The following is a 15,058-nucleotide window of genomic DNA, read 5'->3' on the forward strand; positions in this document are numbered from 1 at the left end:
GCACTCCAGAAGCCGATGGTAGCAGGGAAGGCTGCCCCTTCCTCTATGCGGATCGGCAGGACACAGCTGCGTTACACTGCCACCTACAGGCAGCACAGTGACACGGCCAGTCGCAACAGGACCGACAGAGGGAGCACAGCGCGAACTCTCCAGCACCGGCGAGAAGGAACGAAGGCTGAGCGCATGCGCGAAATGAAGGTGCCGCGCGCCCATGCGCATGCGTGCCTTAGCACTTCCACCCCGGAAGTGGGTCTGGACTACGCAAGGGCGGACACCGTGCTGGGAGCCGCGTCGGGTCGGGCGCCTTTGCGCCGCTCTCACATTTGGAGACGGCGAGGTACGGCTGCAACCTTTGTGTCTTAATATGAGCAGCGAAAGTGACTCTAAGAGGAAGAAGCAAAAAAAGGAGGAAGTCCTTTTGTTCCTGCCATGTCTGCTCTGCTGGTTGGGGGGCGGGGGCGGGCTGAAGTCACGTGGCTAGCCGAGGGTAGGCCGATAGCAGTTCCATGGGGAGGAGGAGAGATGCTTCTTGTCCTGCCTTCGGCTGCCTAGACTGGCCCATTGGATGCGCCCATTGGAAGCTCAGGTGACTTCTGTAAGGGAAATTGCACAGGTTGTGCTTCTAGTTGATGCCCTGCAGTTCTAACTAACTATATATACAAATTTATATATAAATCATCTTTCTTTTTTGGCGATCACTCCTAGCCGAGTAAGATTGTCTTCCATAAACACGGTATATATAAATATTGTGTGTGTGTGTGTGTATAATTGCACAGGTTAAAGTAAGATGCGAAAAGGGGGAAGGGAAAAGGAGGGGGAAAGAAATAACACCCATATACAATACCAAAGAAAACCCACAGAACCTAAAAACGTTGCATTATTAAATAATATCATTTAAAAGATCCTTAAATGATAATGCAGTCTACTATGCAGTTAGTGCCTTCTAGGTAGTGGCGCCCTCCCATCTGATGTCAAGGAATTAAACAACTTTTAGAAGACATCTGAAGGCAGCCCTGTTTAGGGAAGTTTTTAATGTTTGATGTTTTATCCTGTTTTTAATATTCTTTTGGGAGCCACCCAGAGTGGCTGGGGAATCTCAGCCAGAGGCGCGGGGTACAAATAATTTATTATTATTATGCAACATAACAGACATGTTTTCACCATTCATGTCAAACTGCACATAGGATGGTATACCATTTGCAGCACATAAATTCATTCCGTGTAGGAAATCAAGGCTGCAATCCTATCACCATTTACCAGGGAGTAAGCCGCATCTGAATTCATGTTTAGGATCACACTGCTAAGCTACTGTCAGAGCTGCTTCCAGATCCAAGCTCACAGAGGATCACGCTAGCCAGCGATCATTTAGTAAAAGTCTTTATTGAGTTACAGTTTCCATTCTCAAGCTGCTGCGTGCAACTCTACGTCTTATGGGTTAGACCGGCGAAGCTCCGTCTGAGTCTCCGCCCCTTGTACACCAACTTAATATCCTAGCCTTACTCCACCTTTTCCGCCTGACTGTTCTTCTCTGGGTCCCTCTGCCCCCCGGGGTCTCTTCCTTCCTGGATTCTTCTGACGCCGACCCCCCGGACCCTCCTGTCTCCTTGCGCCGGGCTTTAGGACCTGGCTCCCTTTCCGGGCTGCTTACTGCGCCACCTTCCTGTGCATTTGAACTTGGTGCGCGCGCCCAACCTTCCACTTTCCGTCTGACCGTTTCTTCGCTCCCCGATGGAGGTGTGGCCACTCCTGACTCGTGCCCTCCCTCCTGTTGTGAGCTGCCAGCGCTTGATACCTGACGCCCTTCCTCTCCCCTGCTCTCTGTTGGTGACGCTGGTCCCGATTTCCAATTCTCCCCTCTGAGCCCCCTCTGGCCCTTTCCTCCTGGGGTGTCCCCCTAGGCTCCCCCCTTGCCCTGGCCACTGGTGCTCCTTTCTGTGAATCTTCTGATTCACTGGAAAGACTCGGAGATCTCGGGTCGTCGTCATCACTCATCCTTTCTTCTGCCTCCTCCCCCTCGCTCTGTTTCCTCCCTTGCCCTTGCCTCTGCTCCTGAACCCCTGACAGCTACCATCCCAGTTAGCCCTCTGAAGTATGGCTACAGTTTGGTTCCCTGTACACTGGAGTGGATACGTGCTTAATTTGAGCTCTTGGCTCAAGCTGCAAAGTGTCTATTGAATATTGTTTTTGACTTCAAGTTGGATAAATTAAAAGTGTCACCTGTGCTGAATAACTGGCACACCATCCCTTTATTCTACAGTCAATCCATGATAAACATGTAAGTGGATCAGCCATACATAACCTCACCAGTAGTGTCTGAGGTCATGTACGGAATCCTCAGGAGACAGGAACCTTACCATGTTTCATTACTTTGAGCACAAATTCCAACAAAGACAATCACTTTATTGAAACATCGGTTTTTATTGACTAGTCCTCTGAAAACTTGTCATAATAAAATATTTAGTCTTTTAGGTGCCACAAGATTCCTTTTGTTTGCTGAAATAGCCTGTCACAGCTACTCTAGAAATTGCATTTACCGTTACACCTTGGAGTCCACAAAGATTTAAAGACTGTTCAAAGTACTTCTCATTCATGATTTTAAAAATCAGCTTTGTCAAGTTTCCCCTTATTGCAGACTCAGAGTTGTATGCTTAAAAGGCCACCTAAATTTTCAACTGATGGATTCTTAATTCACAGCACAGCCTCTGAGCTGCTACACAGTTGTCAGCATTCTCCATGTAGCAAAGGATGACTGTCTGAATAAGTACATGTTCAATATTAAGAGAAGGGACTGGAACTTTCAGCAGAGCACAGTAAGTGGAAAGCAAATCCTGCCTCTAGTTCTCTCTTCTCCTTTTATAGCCCGTTGGGGCCTCTCTTCAAGTATACTTCAGTATCCCTCTGATCAAACCACATATACAAATCAGTTATTTCCTGTTCTGATAACATTTTTATGTCATTAATGAAATGTTTGTTCCCCTCTGTTTCTAGAACTTGGGACTAGCTGTGCCATGAATCCTGAGCTTGGAAGGAAGATTTTCAAAGGAGTTATATTAGTGGAAATTATCGGAGTTGCTAGCGCATATGCACTATATGTTAAAATGGATAATAATCAAGGTAACAAACTATGTGTCTCATTACTTTTTCAAACAACTGTCAATCCACAGAGCGTTTTGACCAGAGAATTTGCAGTCATAAGAATATTAGTGCTATTTACACATAAAAGTAGGATATACATTGAAATCTAGTTCATTTCTTAAATGGAAGACTAAGCAGAGTAGCCTATTTCCATTTGCAAAATTTAGAAAACACACTAGGAATTCCAGTATTTTTATTATAACCAACATAATTACACATTCTTTCTGAACTCACTCATTTACATTCATTCTATCTACTGAGCAACTATAAAAAGGTAAAGGTTAGGTCCAGTCACAGACAATTCTGGCGTTGCGGGACTCATCTCGCTCTATAGGCCGAGGGAGCCAGCGTTTGTCCGCAGATAGCTTCCGGGTCATGTGGCCAGCATGACTAAGCCGCTTCTGGAGAACCAGAGCAGCGCACGGAAACACTGTTTACCTTCCCACCGGCGTGGTACCTATTTATCTACTTGCACTTGATGTGCTTTTGAACTGCTAGGTGGGCAGGAGCTGGGACCGAACAATGGGAGCTCACCCCGTCGCGGGGATTCAAACTGTCTACCTTCTGATCAGCAAGTCCTAGGTTCTGTGGTTTAGACCACAGTGCCACCCGCGTCCCCTCTGAGTAACAATATCCATTGCCTATTAGGAAGTTTTCCTTGAAGGTGGCATTCTCTAATTTTACTGCAAAATTCCTGATATAGCTGTTAAGCTGTTTGTTTGGAACAGCTCTTCAGTTTTTGGAATTATTTCAACTACAGTAGGTCTCAGGATTTAGCCTGCTTAGGTTGTCATGTATCATACTACCAGTCACCAGCAATTTTTCACAGGCATTGTCTCTGAACAGAAAACATCTATTTGCATAGGGGTCATGGGGCTGCACACACAAACCCTGCCTATGCCAGGTATGCACATTTCACACTTTAACACTTTTCTAGGTTCAGTTGCACAGAGGCATGTACCGTATTTTTCGCACCATAGGGCGCACCGGACCATAGGGCGCACCCAGTTTTTAGGGGGGGAAATCCAGAAAAAAATCTTTTTCCCCCCCCAGCCCCAAAGAGCAGCGTACAGGGTGCGCACAACCTCTCCCTGCCGGAGGGGTTGCGCGCAGCTATGGAGCAAGCCAAGTTTTGGCTTCCCCTTTAGCCCCATGCAGCCTCTCCTTGCCGGGAGACGCTGCGCAGGGCTAAAGAAGCCATAGCCCCGTGCAGTCTCTCCTTGCGGAGGGGCTGCACGGGGCTATGGGAGAAGGCAAGGCAGCGAGCGGGATGGATCCCGCTCGCTGTTTTGCCTTCCCCTTTAGCCCCGCGCAGCGTCTCCGCAAGGAGAGGCTGCACGGGGCTATGGGAGAAGGCAAGGCAGCGAGCGGGATGGATCCCGCTCGCTGTTTTGCCTTCCCCTTTAGCCCCGCGCAGCGTCTCCTTGCGGAGAGGCTGCACGGGGCTATGGGAGAAGGCAAGGCAGCGAGCGGGATGGATCCCGCTCGCTGTTCTGCCTTCCCCTTTAGCCCCGCGCAGCGTCTCCGCAAGGAGAGGCTGCACGGGGCTATGGGAGAAGGCAAGGCAGCGAGCGGGATGGATCCCGCTCGCTGTTTTGCCTTCCCCTTTAGCCCCGCGCAGCGTCTCCTTGCGGAGAGGCTGCACAGGGCTATGGGAGAAGGCAAGGCAGCGAGCGGGATGGATCCTGCTCGCTGTTCTGCCTTCCCCTTTAGCCCCGCGCAGCGTCTCCGCAAGGTGTTGCGCGCAGCTATGGGAGAAGGCAAGGCAGCGAGCGGGATGGATCCCGCTCGCTGTTCTGCCTTCCCCTTTAGCCCCGCGCAGCGTCTCCGCAAGGAGAGGCTGCACGGGGCTATGGGAGAAGGCAAGGCAGCGAGCGGGATGGATCCTGCTCGCTGTTTTGCCTTCCCCTTTAGCCCCGCGCAGCGTCTCCTTGCGGAGGGGCTGCGCGCAGCTATGGGAGAAGGCAAGGCAGCGAGCGGGATGGATCCCGCTCGCTGTTTTGCCTTCCCCTTTAGCCCCGCGCAGTGTCTCCTTGCCGGGAGACGCTGCGCAGGGCTTTCCTGGCTTTTCTGGGAGGGGGGAGAAGGGACTGATGCGGCCAGTCAGTCCCTTCTCCCTCCTGTGGAAAAGCCCGCAAGAGCGCACGGAGCTTGTGTGCGGCTCTTGGGGGCTTTTCCCGTCTGCGTCCCCCCCTGCATTCGCTCCATAGGACGCACACATATTTTCCCTTGCTTTTTAGGAGGGAAAAAGTGTGTCCTATGGTGCGAAAAATACGGTACTTTCAATCAAGGAAGAATGTGTAGAAGCTTATTCCAGATCTTCCCTGCTTGCCATGAATAGGCCTGGCGCCGATTCGGCAGTGCTGCTATGTGCAGGTCTTTGTTCCCAACCTAGACTGATATTTCACATTCAGGCATCCTATTTTCACTTCTGTGTACTAACTTAAGAACAGGGCTCCTTTGGGTGGAGTTGTTGTATACTCATGTAACGGAAAAAAGCTTCCTCCATGCTTTATCTGGCATGGATACTTTTGCACATTACAACAAGCATTACATTGGTATCTGGGTAGGAAATGCTCAGGATAGACGAGAATTTGAGTTACTATTGTAATAGAACTCTGTGGCAAACCTTTAAAAAAACAACCATCACCACCTGTTCTTCCTTAAACTGAGATAGACCATGACAACCTCCACTATGCCACTTTTAAAGTGAAAGGTAGGGCACATTCTAGATATGAGAGCAGCCAAAGGGCAAGGCACTGCCCTCCCTACAGATCTCAATACAATGAGAACTATATACATCCCCCTGTGATGTTTTAGACCAGTGATGCAATGTGTTAAAAGATTAATTTGTGTTATCTTAAGACTTCCTACCACTGAGATTTTTAAAATATACATGAGTCTGATAGCCTTCCCTTTTTCAACTTTTGTGCCCAATGTGACAAGCCTAAGTTCTGCAAGTCTCCAACTGGAAATACAGCCTGAGCAGGCTAAACAACCAAGTTGCTGCATTACCTGTAAGATTATCACAGGTATTTATGACTGACCAAAAAAACCTAGGAAATGTAGCCACCATGTAATAAAATGTACACTACTTAATTTTTGTGACTGAAATCTTGTGCACTGTACTGTTGTTACAAACTTAACATTTTTATTTTCTCAGATTTCAGACAAAAAATGCATAGGAGATACCCATCAATCCTAGAAGGTATGTGATAATTAATGTTGGTGTAATTCTTTTCCCCCAACACTTAAAAAATAATAATCAGTGTGGATAAAAAGGAAATCCTACTACAATTTTATCAGAAAGATATTCAATCAAAATTAGATCTTCAAAAGTCAATCTTCATTCAGTTGTGCAAAAGATAAAAAAGACTCTCTTCTATTTTTATAGTTTATTACAGATGTAATGAATACGCTGGTTTTCATGGGAAAAGGGAGAAAGATCAAGCAGCATGGTTAATCAACAAAAGCTAATTGTAAGTAGAAATATTTTTAAAAATGTTTACATTAAATATCTTCATATTTATTTTCTTGTCTTTTTACTTTTGTGTTTGTTTTTCAGCATTTTGTGTCTAAACTTCTTTTTCTGCTTGATGATGCTCTTCACATCCTTATTGTGAATCCACCTGTTGCGTTCTTCCTCCCACCTGAGCTGTTTGACATCTAATGGAGAAAGACAGAGAGCACATAGATAAGTTTGGAGTGACTACATCCTGGGAAAATCTGGCATTGAGTTTTATGGATGCAAAAAATACTGCCTGAGTTAGAGATTCATGACCGAGAAATTCTCTGCTGTTTTGTCCTAAAAAACACAAAATGCTTTATGTACAAATAAATACAAAGTTCCCTCCTCACCTTCAACAGTCCATCTTGTCTCAAACAACTTACATTTTTCAAACTGTAATTTGGGCCAATGAGGAATGAATTATATCAAGTTGAAGATTCAGTGCTAATCATGATATACTTTTCTACAAATGCAAACGTAAGGATTTTTTAAAAGTTATTAGCAAGAGCCCAAAATCCAGCAACATACCATGTACAACTGGAATTTCCATAAACGAATTGCCTATGGTAAATTTCATCCATTGTACCACTGGCAAATTAAGTTGATCATATAGCTTCCAAAGAAGCATGTTTTTTGGTAAGTTAAAGCACAGGGTGGAATCCTTGCATAAAAGGGATGGAGCAAAATATTTGTTTGACACACACACACCCCCCTGAAATCTTAGATGGTGGTGCATAACCAAGCAATTTATTTCAAATTCCATTTAACATGCTTCGTATGAGTGCCCACTTATGATAGCAAGCTGAACAGTCTGTTCAAAAAGATTACCTAGAATAGGAATTTAAGGAGGTTTGGTTACTGTGCTACCAGCTCGATCAATACTTCTCTGTGTGTTGGGCGACATAGCAGTTAGTGGCTCACTTCCATTTTGGGATGTTCCAATATTAAGTACCAATTGTGATCTACTTTGTCTAAAAGTGACAAACTCAGCCCTACTGGATGTATAAATGCTTAGGACCTATCTTCATTAATCTGCTTGAAAATGCTGCATAAAACATTAGTACAGTCATTACAAGCTGCCATACAGCACAGGCTCTCATCTGGCCAAAGAGTGCAGGCAAATTTACCCTGCCATTTGACTTGTACAACATGCATAACAAACCTGTTGTAATTTCTTATATGAGAATGCTTTTCAGAAATTTAAACTGTGTTTTAGACTACAGGACTAAGACAAGAATAATCTGCACAAAATTAAGCCAAGTTCACAGTGGGAGGTAGTAATTGGGAAAAAGGGAATTGACAAGATTCTGGAGATGACCATGCAACTCTCTTTTTGAGAAAGCTGCAAGAGAGCAGCTGGAGATAATACACAAAGGTCTAATTCTACTTTAGTAGGCTGAACAATTAGTTATATGACTGTCAAGTCCATCAAGAGATAGTTCTGTCATGTTGTGTTAGGTTCAAATGCCAGTTTCTAGACATCCTATAAATAATGCAATACACTGGAATTGGGTTATCCATGTAATTTTTGGATATGGGAGGATATAACTGGAATCTTAAGCCCTCTGGATTCCTATCCAACAGGATCCCATGAGGCTCAAAGTGGGAAGGCTTTGTGTGCTCCAGATGCATCCCAGCCACCTTCCCGAGTTGAACATGAAGGTCTGAAGAGGGCTTCTAAATGCACTGGAGTGAATCAACTTCCTCTTGAGCAGGAATCCTTAGAAGGCATTTAGAAGCACCCTTCAGAACACACTTAGCTCTTTTCAGACTTTCCTGCTCAACACAGGACAGATGGGGACATGAAGTGTGCAGTGCACATAGGGGTGGCACTGGGGAAGAGAAGGTACACTTGAGAGAAAGAGGAGGATAGAAATCAATATGCTCCTCCATTTGTTTCAAATGAAACTAATTGAAATACCTTTCTAAAACCATCACATGAGCATTTGGAATGCCTGACAGGTAAATATATTTGCTGAACATAGGGAAATTCACTTACTTGCATTATCTTTGTTAGCCATTGCATTCATCCCAATACTATCAAACTTGGACCCAATGTTTTCATCCAGCAAGGAACCAAACTTCAAAAGAAAGATGATGATTAGTACATTGATAACCAGCAGAGCAAACACATTTTTAAAAAATAGAAAACTTGGTGGCACCTACTTCTTCTGCAGTAGCAAGGATGCCAGTGTCTTTGAGTTTTCTTTTCTTGTTTTCTTTTGACCCTTTAAAACATTAATATGCAATTATTTATTCTACATGAAGAACAAAATGCAAAGTGTGTGTTGGGTGGGGAATGGATTTGAGCAGGAAACAGGAAGAGACTCCCAAGAAGCACTTCTCAGGCTCTTCTACACTATCTGCAACAAGGTGCTATATTTCAAAACTCCATCCTTTTAAAAACATTTTCTCAATGTTTTATAAACAAATGATCTCTAACTTCCTTGACAGCACTGTCCCTGGTATCAAATAGTCTACCACTTACTATTCCTCTAGGTACGGAAAGGGATTTTGCTAACTATAAAGTACCTTAGCAGTTTTACATGCTAGTTCTTTAAGAGCTTGGGCTAATATAATCTAACCCAGTGTTTCCCAACCGGTGTTCCGCGGCACACTAGTGTGCCGCCGGAAGTTGCCTGGTGTGCCGTGGGAGGGAGGCGGCCGAGTCGGGCTAATCCTCCGACGAGCTCCACCTCCAGACCCATTGCTCAAATCCTTTAACCCAGGAAGGCAGGAGGGCGGGGAGGGGGGGGGAGAAAGAGAAAAAAGAAAGGGTGGAAAAAAAGAAGGGGAAGAGAAAATATTTTTTTTAAAAAAGGAAAGAGAGGGAAAAAAGCGAGGGATGGAGGAAGGGGAAGGGGGAAGAAGATGGGGGGGTCTTTGTGTATAAACAGAAGGGGAGGACAATGAAGAGGGGCGGGGCTTGGCAGGCAGCAGATAACTGGGGAGGGGGGCGCGGCTGGCGGCGGCTCAAGGCAGGAAGGGAGGAGCTGCCTCGCGGAGAGTCTTGGGCTGCAGAGATTTCCCGTTCAGGAGCGCGGGAGGCCACGCCGTGGATGGGAATCTCCTCCTCCTCTTCCTCCTCCTCTTCCTCCTCCTCCTCCAGGAGAGAGGGTGGTCCGCCCCACCGAGTTGGGCCTGCTCAAGCGTGGGAGCCTATAGTTAGAGCTCAGCTCCTTTTCTTGCCTTCCCCGCCCCCCCACGGAGCACATTTTCCTCGCCCCCCCAACCCCCGCATGTAGAATAGAAGCCCTCCAGCCTCCACGGTGCACAAACTCTCCCCTCTGCAACGAAGCGCTTTGTTGCATATCTTTGGTGAGGTTTTTAGGCAGTTTTGGTGCACCTTAAATCAGCGCTAATTGCGCCTGGACGCAGTATTTACTTCCGAGTAGGCCCCCTTCCCCCCCCCCCGGTAGCACCTGACGTTGCTATTCGTATCATCAGGTTTGTTTGTTGATAATTTAATTGTTTTAAAAGCATCATGCTAAAGAGCTCTCTCCCACCCCCAGACCCTTGGGCAAAACAGAAACACACACATATACAAACACAGAGATTGAGCCCTGCAGGTTTTATGAAATGAATGGATTCTGAATGCCTGTTTCAGTGGCTTGTCCGCCTTAGGCTGCTGGGCCAGACACCTGTTACACGGTGCAGTCCGTAAGCTGTGAGCGCTGCTACCTGCCACCGAGACCACATAACGACAGTCTTGAAAGACCTACATTGGCTCCCAGTACCTTTCCGAGCACAATTCAAAGTGTTGGTGCTGACCTTTAAAGCCCTAAGCGGTTTCGGTCCAGTATACCTGAAGTAGCGTCTCCGCCACCATCGTTCAGCCCAGACACTGAGATCCAGTGCCAAGGGCCTTCTGGCAATTCCCTCACTGTGAAAAGTGAGGTTACAGGGAACCAGGCAGAGGGCCTTCTCGGTAGTGGCGCCCGCCCTGTGGAATGCCCTCCCATCAGACATCAAAGAGATAACCATTACCTTCTATGCTGTTACTATTTTTTTATTTTTTTTTACATAAGTAAAAAGTAATCTTTCCCCATCTGGCATGGTGGTGTGCCTCGAGATTTTTTTCATGAAACAAGTGTGCCTTTGCCCAAAAAAGGTTGGGAAACACTGATCTAACCATTGCATTTTTAAAATCAAGTTCTAAACCAATTATCCTTTGTCATCTCTGATAAGACTTCAGGTGTACAGCTGAAAGAAAACTCTATCCTGCTGAAAACTCTAATCCTTTCCATCTGGTTTTCTGTGTCTGATATGAAAATCAAATAATTATTTCTTGACAAAGAATAAGTGCAGTTTCTATCACAACCACATGTTGTCTCCCCCATAACAACTACACACTGCTCTGGGTTTCTTAATACCTTATAGTTCATTCCTACCTCTCCTTCCTCAAACTGGACATGCAGATTTTCGGACACTAACCAAAACAGAATGTTAAAAGTCAATGTGATTAGGTGAGTAAATTCTGTCTCTTGCGTCATTTTCCTTTAACGGGTCTATTAATGACCAGTGCAATCCTATACAAATAGATGCCCATGTAAATACCACTGAGTTCAGTAGGGCTTACTTCTAGGAAAGAGGATATAGGATTGAAGCTCAAGTGCCTTATATCTAGCCAGCACAGGTAATACAGACCCCTGGCGCTCTCAGAAACTATTCACAATTCTGAGTGAAAAGACTGCAAACTAGTGACAAGTCACATTTCTAGCAGAGAGGCAGGCTGCTACAAAACCCCTCAGCCGCCTGACACCCAAGGCTGTCTCAGTTTTTATCAAATATTAAGAGGTCTTTATGTTACCTTTCATCAATCCAGCAAAATCCATTTCTTTTTTTCTTTTGCCTTTCTTATTGGCAGGCTTGACATGCTCCTCTTTATTGTCATCTATCAAAAAGGAAAGCTATTAAAACTTTTACTCAGACTACATCATAAAACGGATGATTTGTCAATATGAAAACACTTTCAGCTTTCATGCAGAGAAAGTAACCAACTGCCTGAAACATTGTGGTTATCTCACTTCCTATGTATGGACTCCACAAAACAGCTACTCCTAGTCAGCTCAGATGTTTCTTCGGTGTGTTTCTGAATACAGTGGTGCCTCGCAAGACGAAATTAATTCGTTCCGCAAGTCTCTTCGTCTTGCGGTTTTTTCGTCTTGCGATGCACGGTTTCCCATAGGAATGCATTGAAAATCAATTAATGCGTTCCTAGGGAAACCGCCTTCAGACCAGGTCCGGGGACAGTCTGTCCCCGGACCTCTTCTGAAGGCTGGGGGGGGGGACAAGGGCTTTTCTTCCCACCCCCAGCATTTTAAAAAACCCTGGGACAGCGGAGGACTTCTCCGCTGTCCGGGGAGATCTTAAAATGCTGGCGGGCGGCATTTTAAAATCGCCCCGGACAGCGGAGGACTTCTCCCCACTTCGGTCCCCGCCCCCCCTCCCCACTTCGGAACAGGTTTCCGAAGTGGGGCGGCTGGGGCAGGCATCCCCGCCCCCCCTCCCCACTTCGGAACAGGTTTCCGAAGTGGGGCGGCTGGGGCAGGCGTCCCCGCCCCCCCCTCCCCACTTCGGAACAGCTTTCCGAAGTGGGGCGGCTGGGGCAGGCGTCCCCGCCCCCCCGCCCCACTTCGGAACAGCTTTCCGAAGTGGGGCGGCTGGGGCAGGCGTCCCCGCCCCCCCGCCCCACTTCGGAACAGCTTTCCGAAGTGGGGCGGCTGGGGCAGGCGTCCCCGCCCCCCCGCCCCACTTCGGAACAGCTTTCCGAAGTGGGGCGGCTGGGGCAGGCGTCCCCGCCCCCCCGCCCCACTTCGGAACAGCTTTCCGAAGTGGGGCGGCTGGGGCAGGCGTCCCCGCCCCCCCTTCGGAACAGCGTTTTAAAATGCTGGGGGTCGGGAGCGAAGCGCTGCCGACCCCCAGCATTTTAAAACCTTCCCGGGACACGGGGAGATTTTAAAATGCTGTGGTTCGGCAGCCCTTCGCTCCCGACCCCCAGCATTTTAAAACCTTCCCGGGACACGGGGAGATTTTAAAATGCTGGGGGTCGGCAGCGCTTCGCTCCCGACCCCCAGCATTTTAAAACCTTCCCGGGACAGGGGGAGATTTTAAAATGCTGGGGGTCGGCAGCTAACGCTTCGCTCCCGACCCCCAGCATTTTAAAATCTCCCCGGGACAGAGACTTCTCTGCTGTCCCTTGGAGATTTTAAAATGCTGGGGGTCGGCAGCGAACGCTTCGCTCCCGCCCGCCAGCATTTTAAGATCGCCCGGGGCAGGCGGGGGTGGAAGGCAGGCGGGGGGGAGCAAAGACTTTTGCCCCCCGCCGGCCTTCAGAAGAGGTCCTCTTCTGAAGGCCGGCTGTGGGCGAAAGTCTTTGCTCCCGACGGCCAGCATTTCCCTATGGGCTTTCGTCTTGCGATGCAAGCCCATAGGGAAATTCGTCTTGCGAAGCGCCTCCAAAACAGAAAACCCTTTCGTCTTGCGGGTTTTCCGTCTTGCGAGGCATTCGTCTTGCGGGGTACTACTGTACTGAAAATGCAATAGGACAGCACCGTTCATTCAACCATGCTTGGTGCACATAAAAATACTACACCTTGGTCCAATTACTGTCATTTTAGTTTAATCAACAGTGTTAATGTGACCCAGTGTTAACATGAAATTAGGCTCTAGAGCAGTGTTTCCTAAACTTGGGTCTCCAGCAGTTTTTGGACTACAATTCCCATCATCCTGGACCACTGGTCTTACTAGCTAGGGGTGATGGGAGTTATAGTCCAAAAACAGCTGGAGACTAAAGTTTGGGAAACACTGCTCTACAGGATGCAAGAGTAGATGCAACACTTATTTCTGATGATTCGTTATAAGCCTTGGCACATGCATCCTTCGGATCTGTCCACCACAACACCTAAATTATGTGGTCTTCTGCTCCAGCTAAATCACATAAACATCTGGTGAAACACTAAGGCAAACAAGTAGGTTTAAAAATAGCTACCTACCTATGGCATTTAAAATCTGTGTTTTAACAAAGCGAGCAATTTAATAATTTGGCATTAAGTGCATTCGTGTTTTTACCTGAAGCTTTATCATCATCTGAGACATCCATAAAAGTCCCTCCATCTTCATCAAGATCTTCTCTAAAGTCTTCATCCATACTACCCAGCGACACTTCCTCATCATCAAGGTCATCAAAATCATCTTCCTCTGAATCATCCAATGTTTCCTCATCACTTTGGCTTTTCTTTTTCTCTTTGCTTTTTATATTACTAGAATTTGATTTAAAAATACAATTTAAAAAGCTTTTAGAAAATCCACCAATCCAACTTTCTCATAATGCTTACAAAGACCACAAACAGCTAGCAATACAGACTTTAGTCTATAAACAAAACACTCAAATTTTGTTAAACTAATGCATATACCATAACTAAACAGGTTTTGGTGGTTTCTATCCATAGAATAATCCCACTTTATCTCCTTTCCTTGCATGCCCCAGAATAGATTTAGGGGGATTTTACAGGGGGTGGGAGGGTAAGTTCCATTAGGAAAACAAAAGACATTGTGCAAACAGGACAATACCACTGGATACAGCACAGAATGTTAGCAGCTTTACAAAATACTAGACCATTACTTGATCAATTCTCTTTTGACCAGTAAAACTGCCTGCTCTAGGAATAGCAAATTGCAAAGCTGGTTTATGGGCTTTTACTGGATGAATGCCCATAGGGTCATTCCAAAATTATCAGGCACATAACAAGAGTATTTCCACAATAAATGAGTTCATAAAGTACTCTACAGATATTTTCACAGTGCTAAATAACAAGGGAATTGTTCAATGAAATCTGCTATAAACTCCTTATATAATATACCAAGATCCTAGCATATCAGTATTCCACCCAAAAGCCTGTTTTATTGTAATACTAACATTTCAGAGTGTATGAAATTTAAGGCAGTGGGAACACCAGCACACAATAAGCGTGTGAAAATCACTTTGCCTGCTTTCTGAGCCAGCAAGGGGGAAGTGCTGTGTGCTGCCAAACTGTTCAGCTAAGAGGGAGTGGAAATGGGGTAGGGGGAAGGAACCCAAAGTGATCTATCCGTGGAAAAATTGATCTCTTAAGCTAAATGTGGTTGAGCTGTCCTTTGAGATTCCTTCATTTAAGAGTAAACTATTTTGCCATGTTTACATATAAAGCAGCACACTCAATCGCTCAGAAGATACATCTCATCATACCATTGACTCTGCAATTCTAAACCCCATTGTTTTCAGTAGTGCCTATTCCCACTTGGTGTGTATCGGGTTGCAGCTTTCATCACTCTAAACTACTACCTGATTGCAAGTAACAGGTAGATTACACCACCCTCCTAATACATGCCTACAGATGAAAAAGGAATACTAATGGGAGTGGAATCTACAAGATA

At 46.2% G+C, this 15,058-nt stretch overlaps 2 protein-coding genes across 2 annotated transcripts in view; one reads left to right on the forward strand and one right to left on the reverse strand.

Annotated features, from left to right (window-relative positions):
* On the forward strand, window positions 1-6,992 carry CEBPZOS (CEBPZ opposite strand). The gene is made up of 5 exons (XM_082215122.1): window positions 1-337; window positions 2,989-3,114; window positions 6,299-6,343; window positions 6,530-6,614; window positions 6,701-6,992. The coding sequence occupies exons 1-4, from the start codon at window positions 16-18 to the stop codon at window positions 6,610-6,612; spliced, it is 576 nt and encodes a 191-aa protein (XP_082071248.1). The 5' UTR covers window positions 1-15; the 3' UTR covers window positions 6,613-6,614; window positions 6,701-6,992.
* CEBPZ (CCAAT enhancer binding protein zeta) overlaps window positions 6,516-15,058 on the reverse strand; it is a 21,621-nt gene continuing 13,078 nt past the window's right edge. Inside the window, exons 12-16 of the mRNA XM_082214996.1 lie at window positions 13,715-13,905; window positions 11,454-11,537; window positions 8,810-8,871; window positions 8,643-8,724; window positions 6,516-6,801 (exon numbers count right to left, since the gene is read on the reverse strand). Coding sequence (XP_082071122.1) covers window positions 6,662-6,801; window positions 8,643-8,724; window positions 8,810-8,871; window positions 11,454-11,537; window positions 13,715-13,905 — 559 coding nt within the window. The 3' untranslated portion in view covers window positions 6,516-6,661. The remainder of the gene's footprint in view (window positions 6,802-8,642; window positions 8,725-8,809; window positions 8,872-11,453; window positions 11,538-13,714; window positions 13,906-15,058) is intronic.

The sequence above is a fragment of the Podarcis vaucheri genome (genome assembly GCF_965113315.1).
Source record: "Podarcis vaucheri genome assembly, chromosome: 3".
Taxonomy (NCBI): Eukaryota; Metazoa; Chordata; class Lepidosauria; order Squamata; family Lacertidae; genus Podarcis; species Podarcis vaucheri.

What these genes read in the sequence shown, in the direction of transcription:
- CEBPZOS (XM_082215122.1), top strand. Translation starts at nt 16, where the DNA reads ATGGTAGCAGGGAAGGCTGCCCCTTCCTCTATGCGGATCGGCAGGACA. An exon ending in TAAAATGGATAATAATCAAG is followed by an intron (nt 3,115 to 6,298) that starts GTAACAAACTAT and finishes TTATTTTCTCAG; the next exon opens with ATTTCAGACAAAAAATGCAT. An exon ending in ATACCCATCAATCCTAGAAG is followed by an intron (nt 6,344 to 6,529) that starts GTATGTGATAAT and finishes CTATTTTTATAG; the next exon opens with TTTATTACAGATGTAATGAA.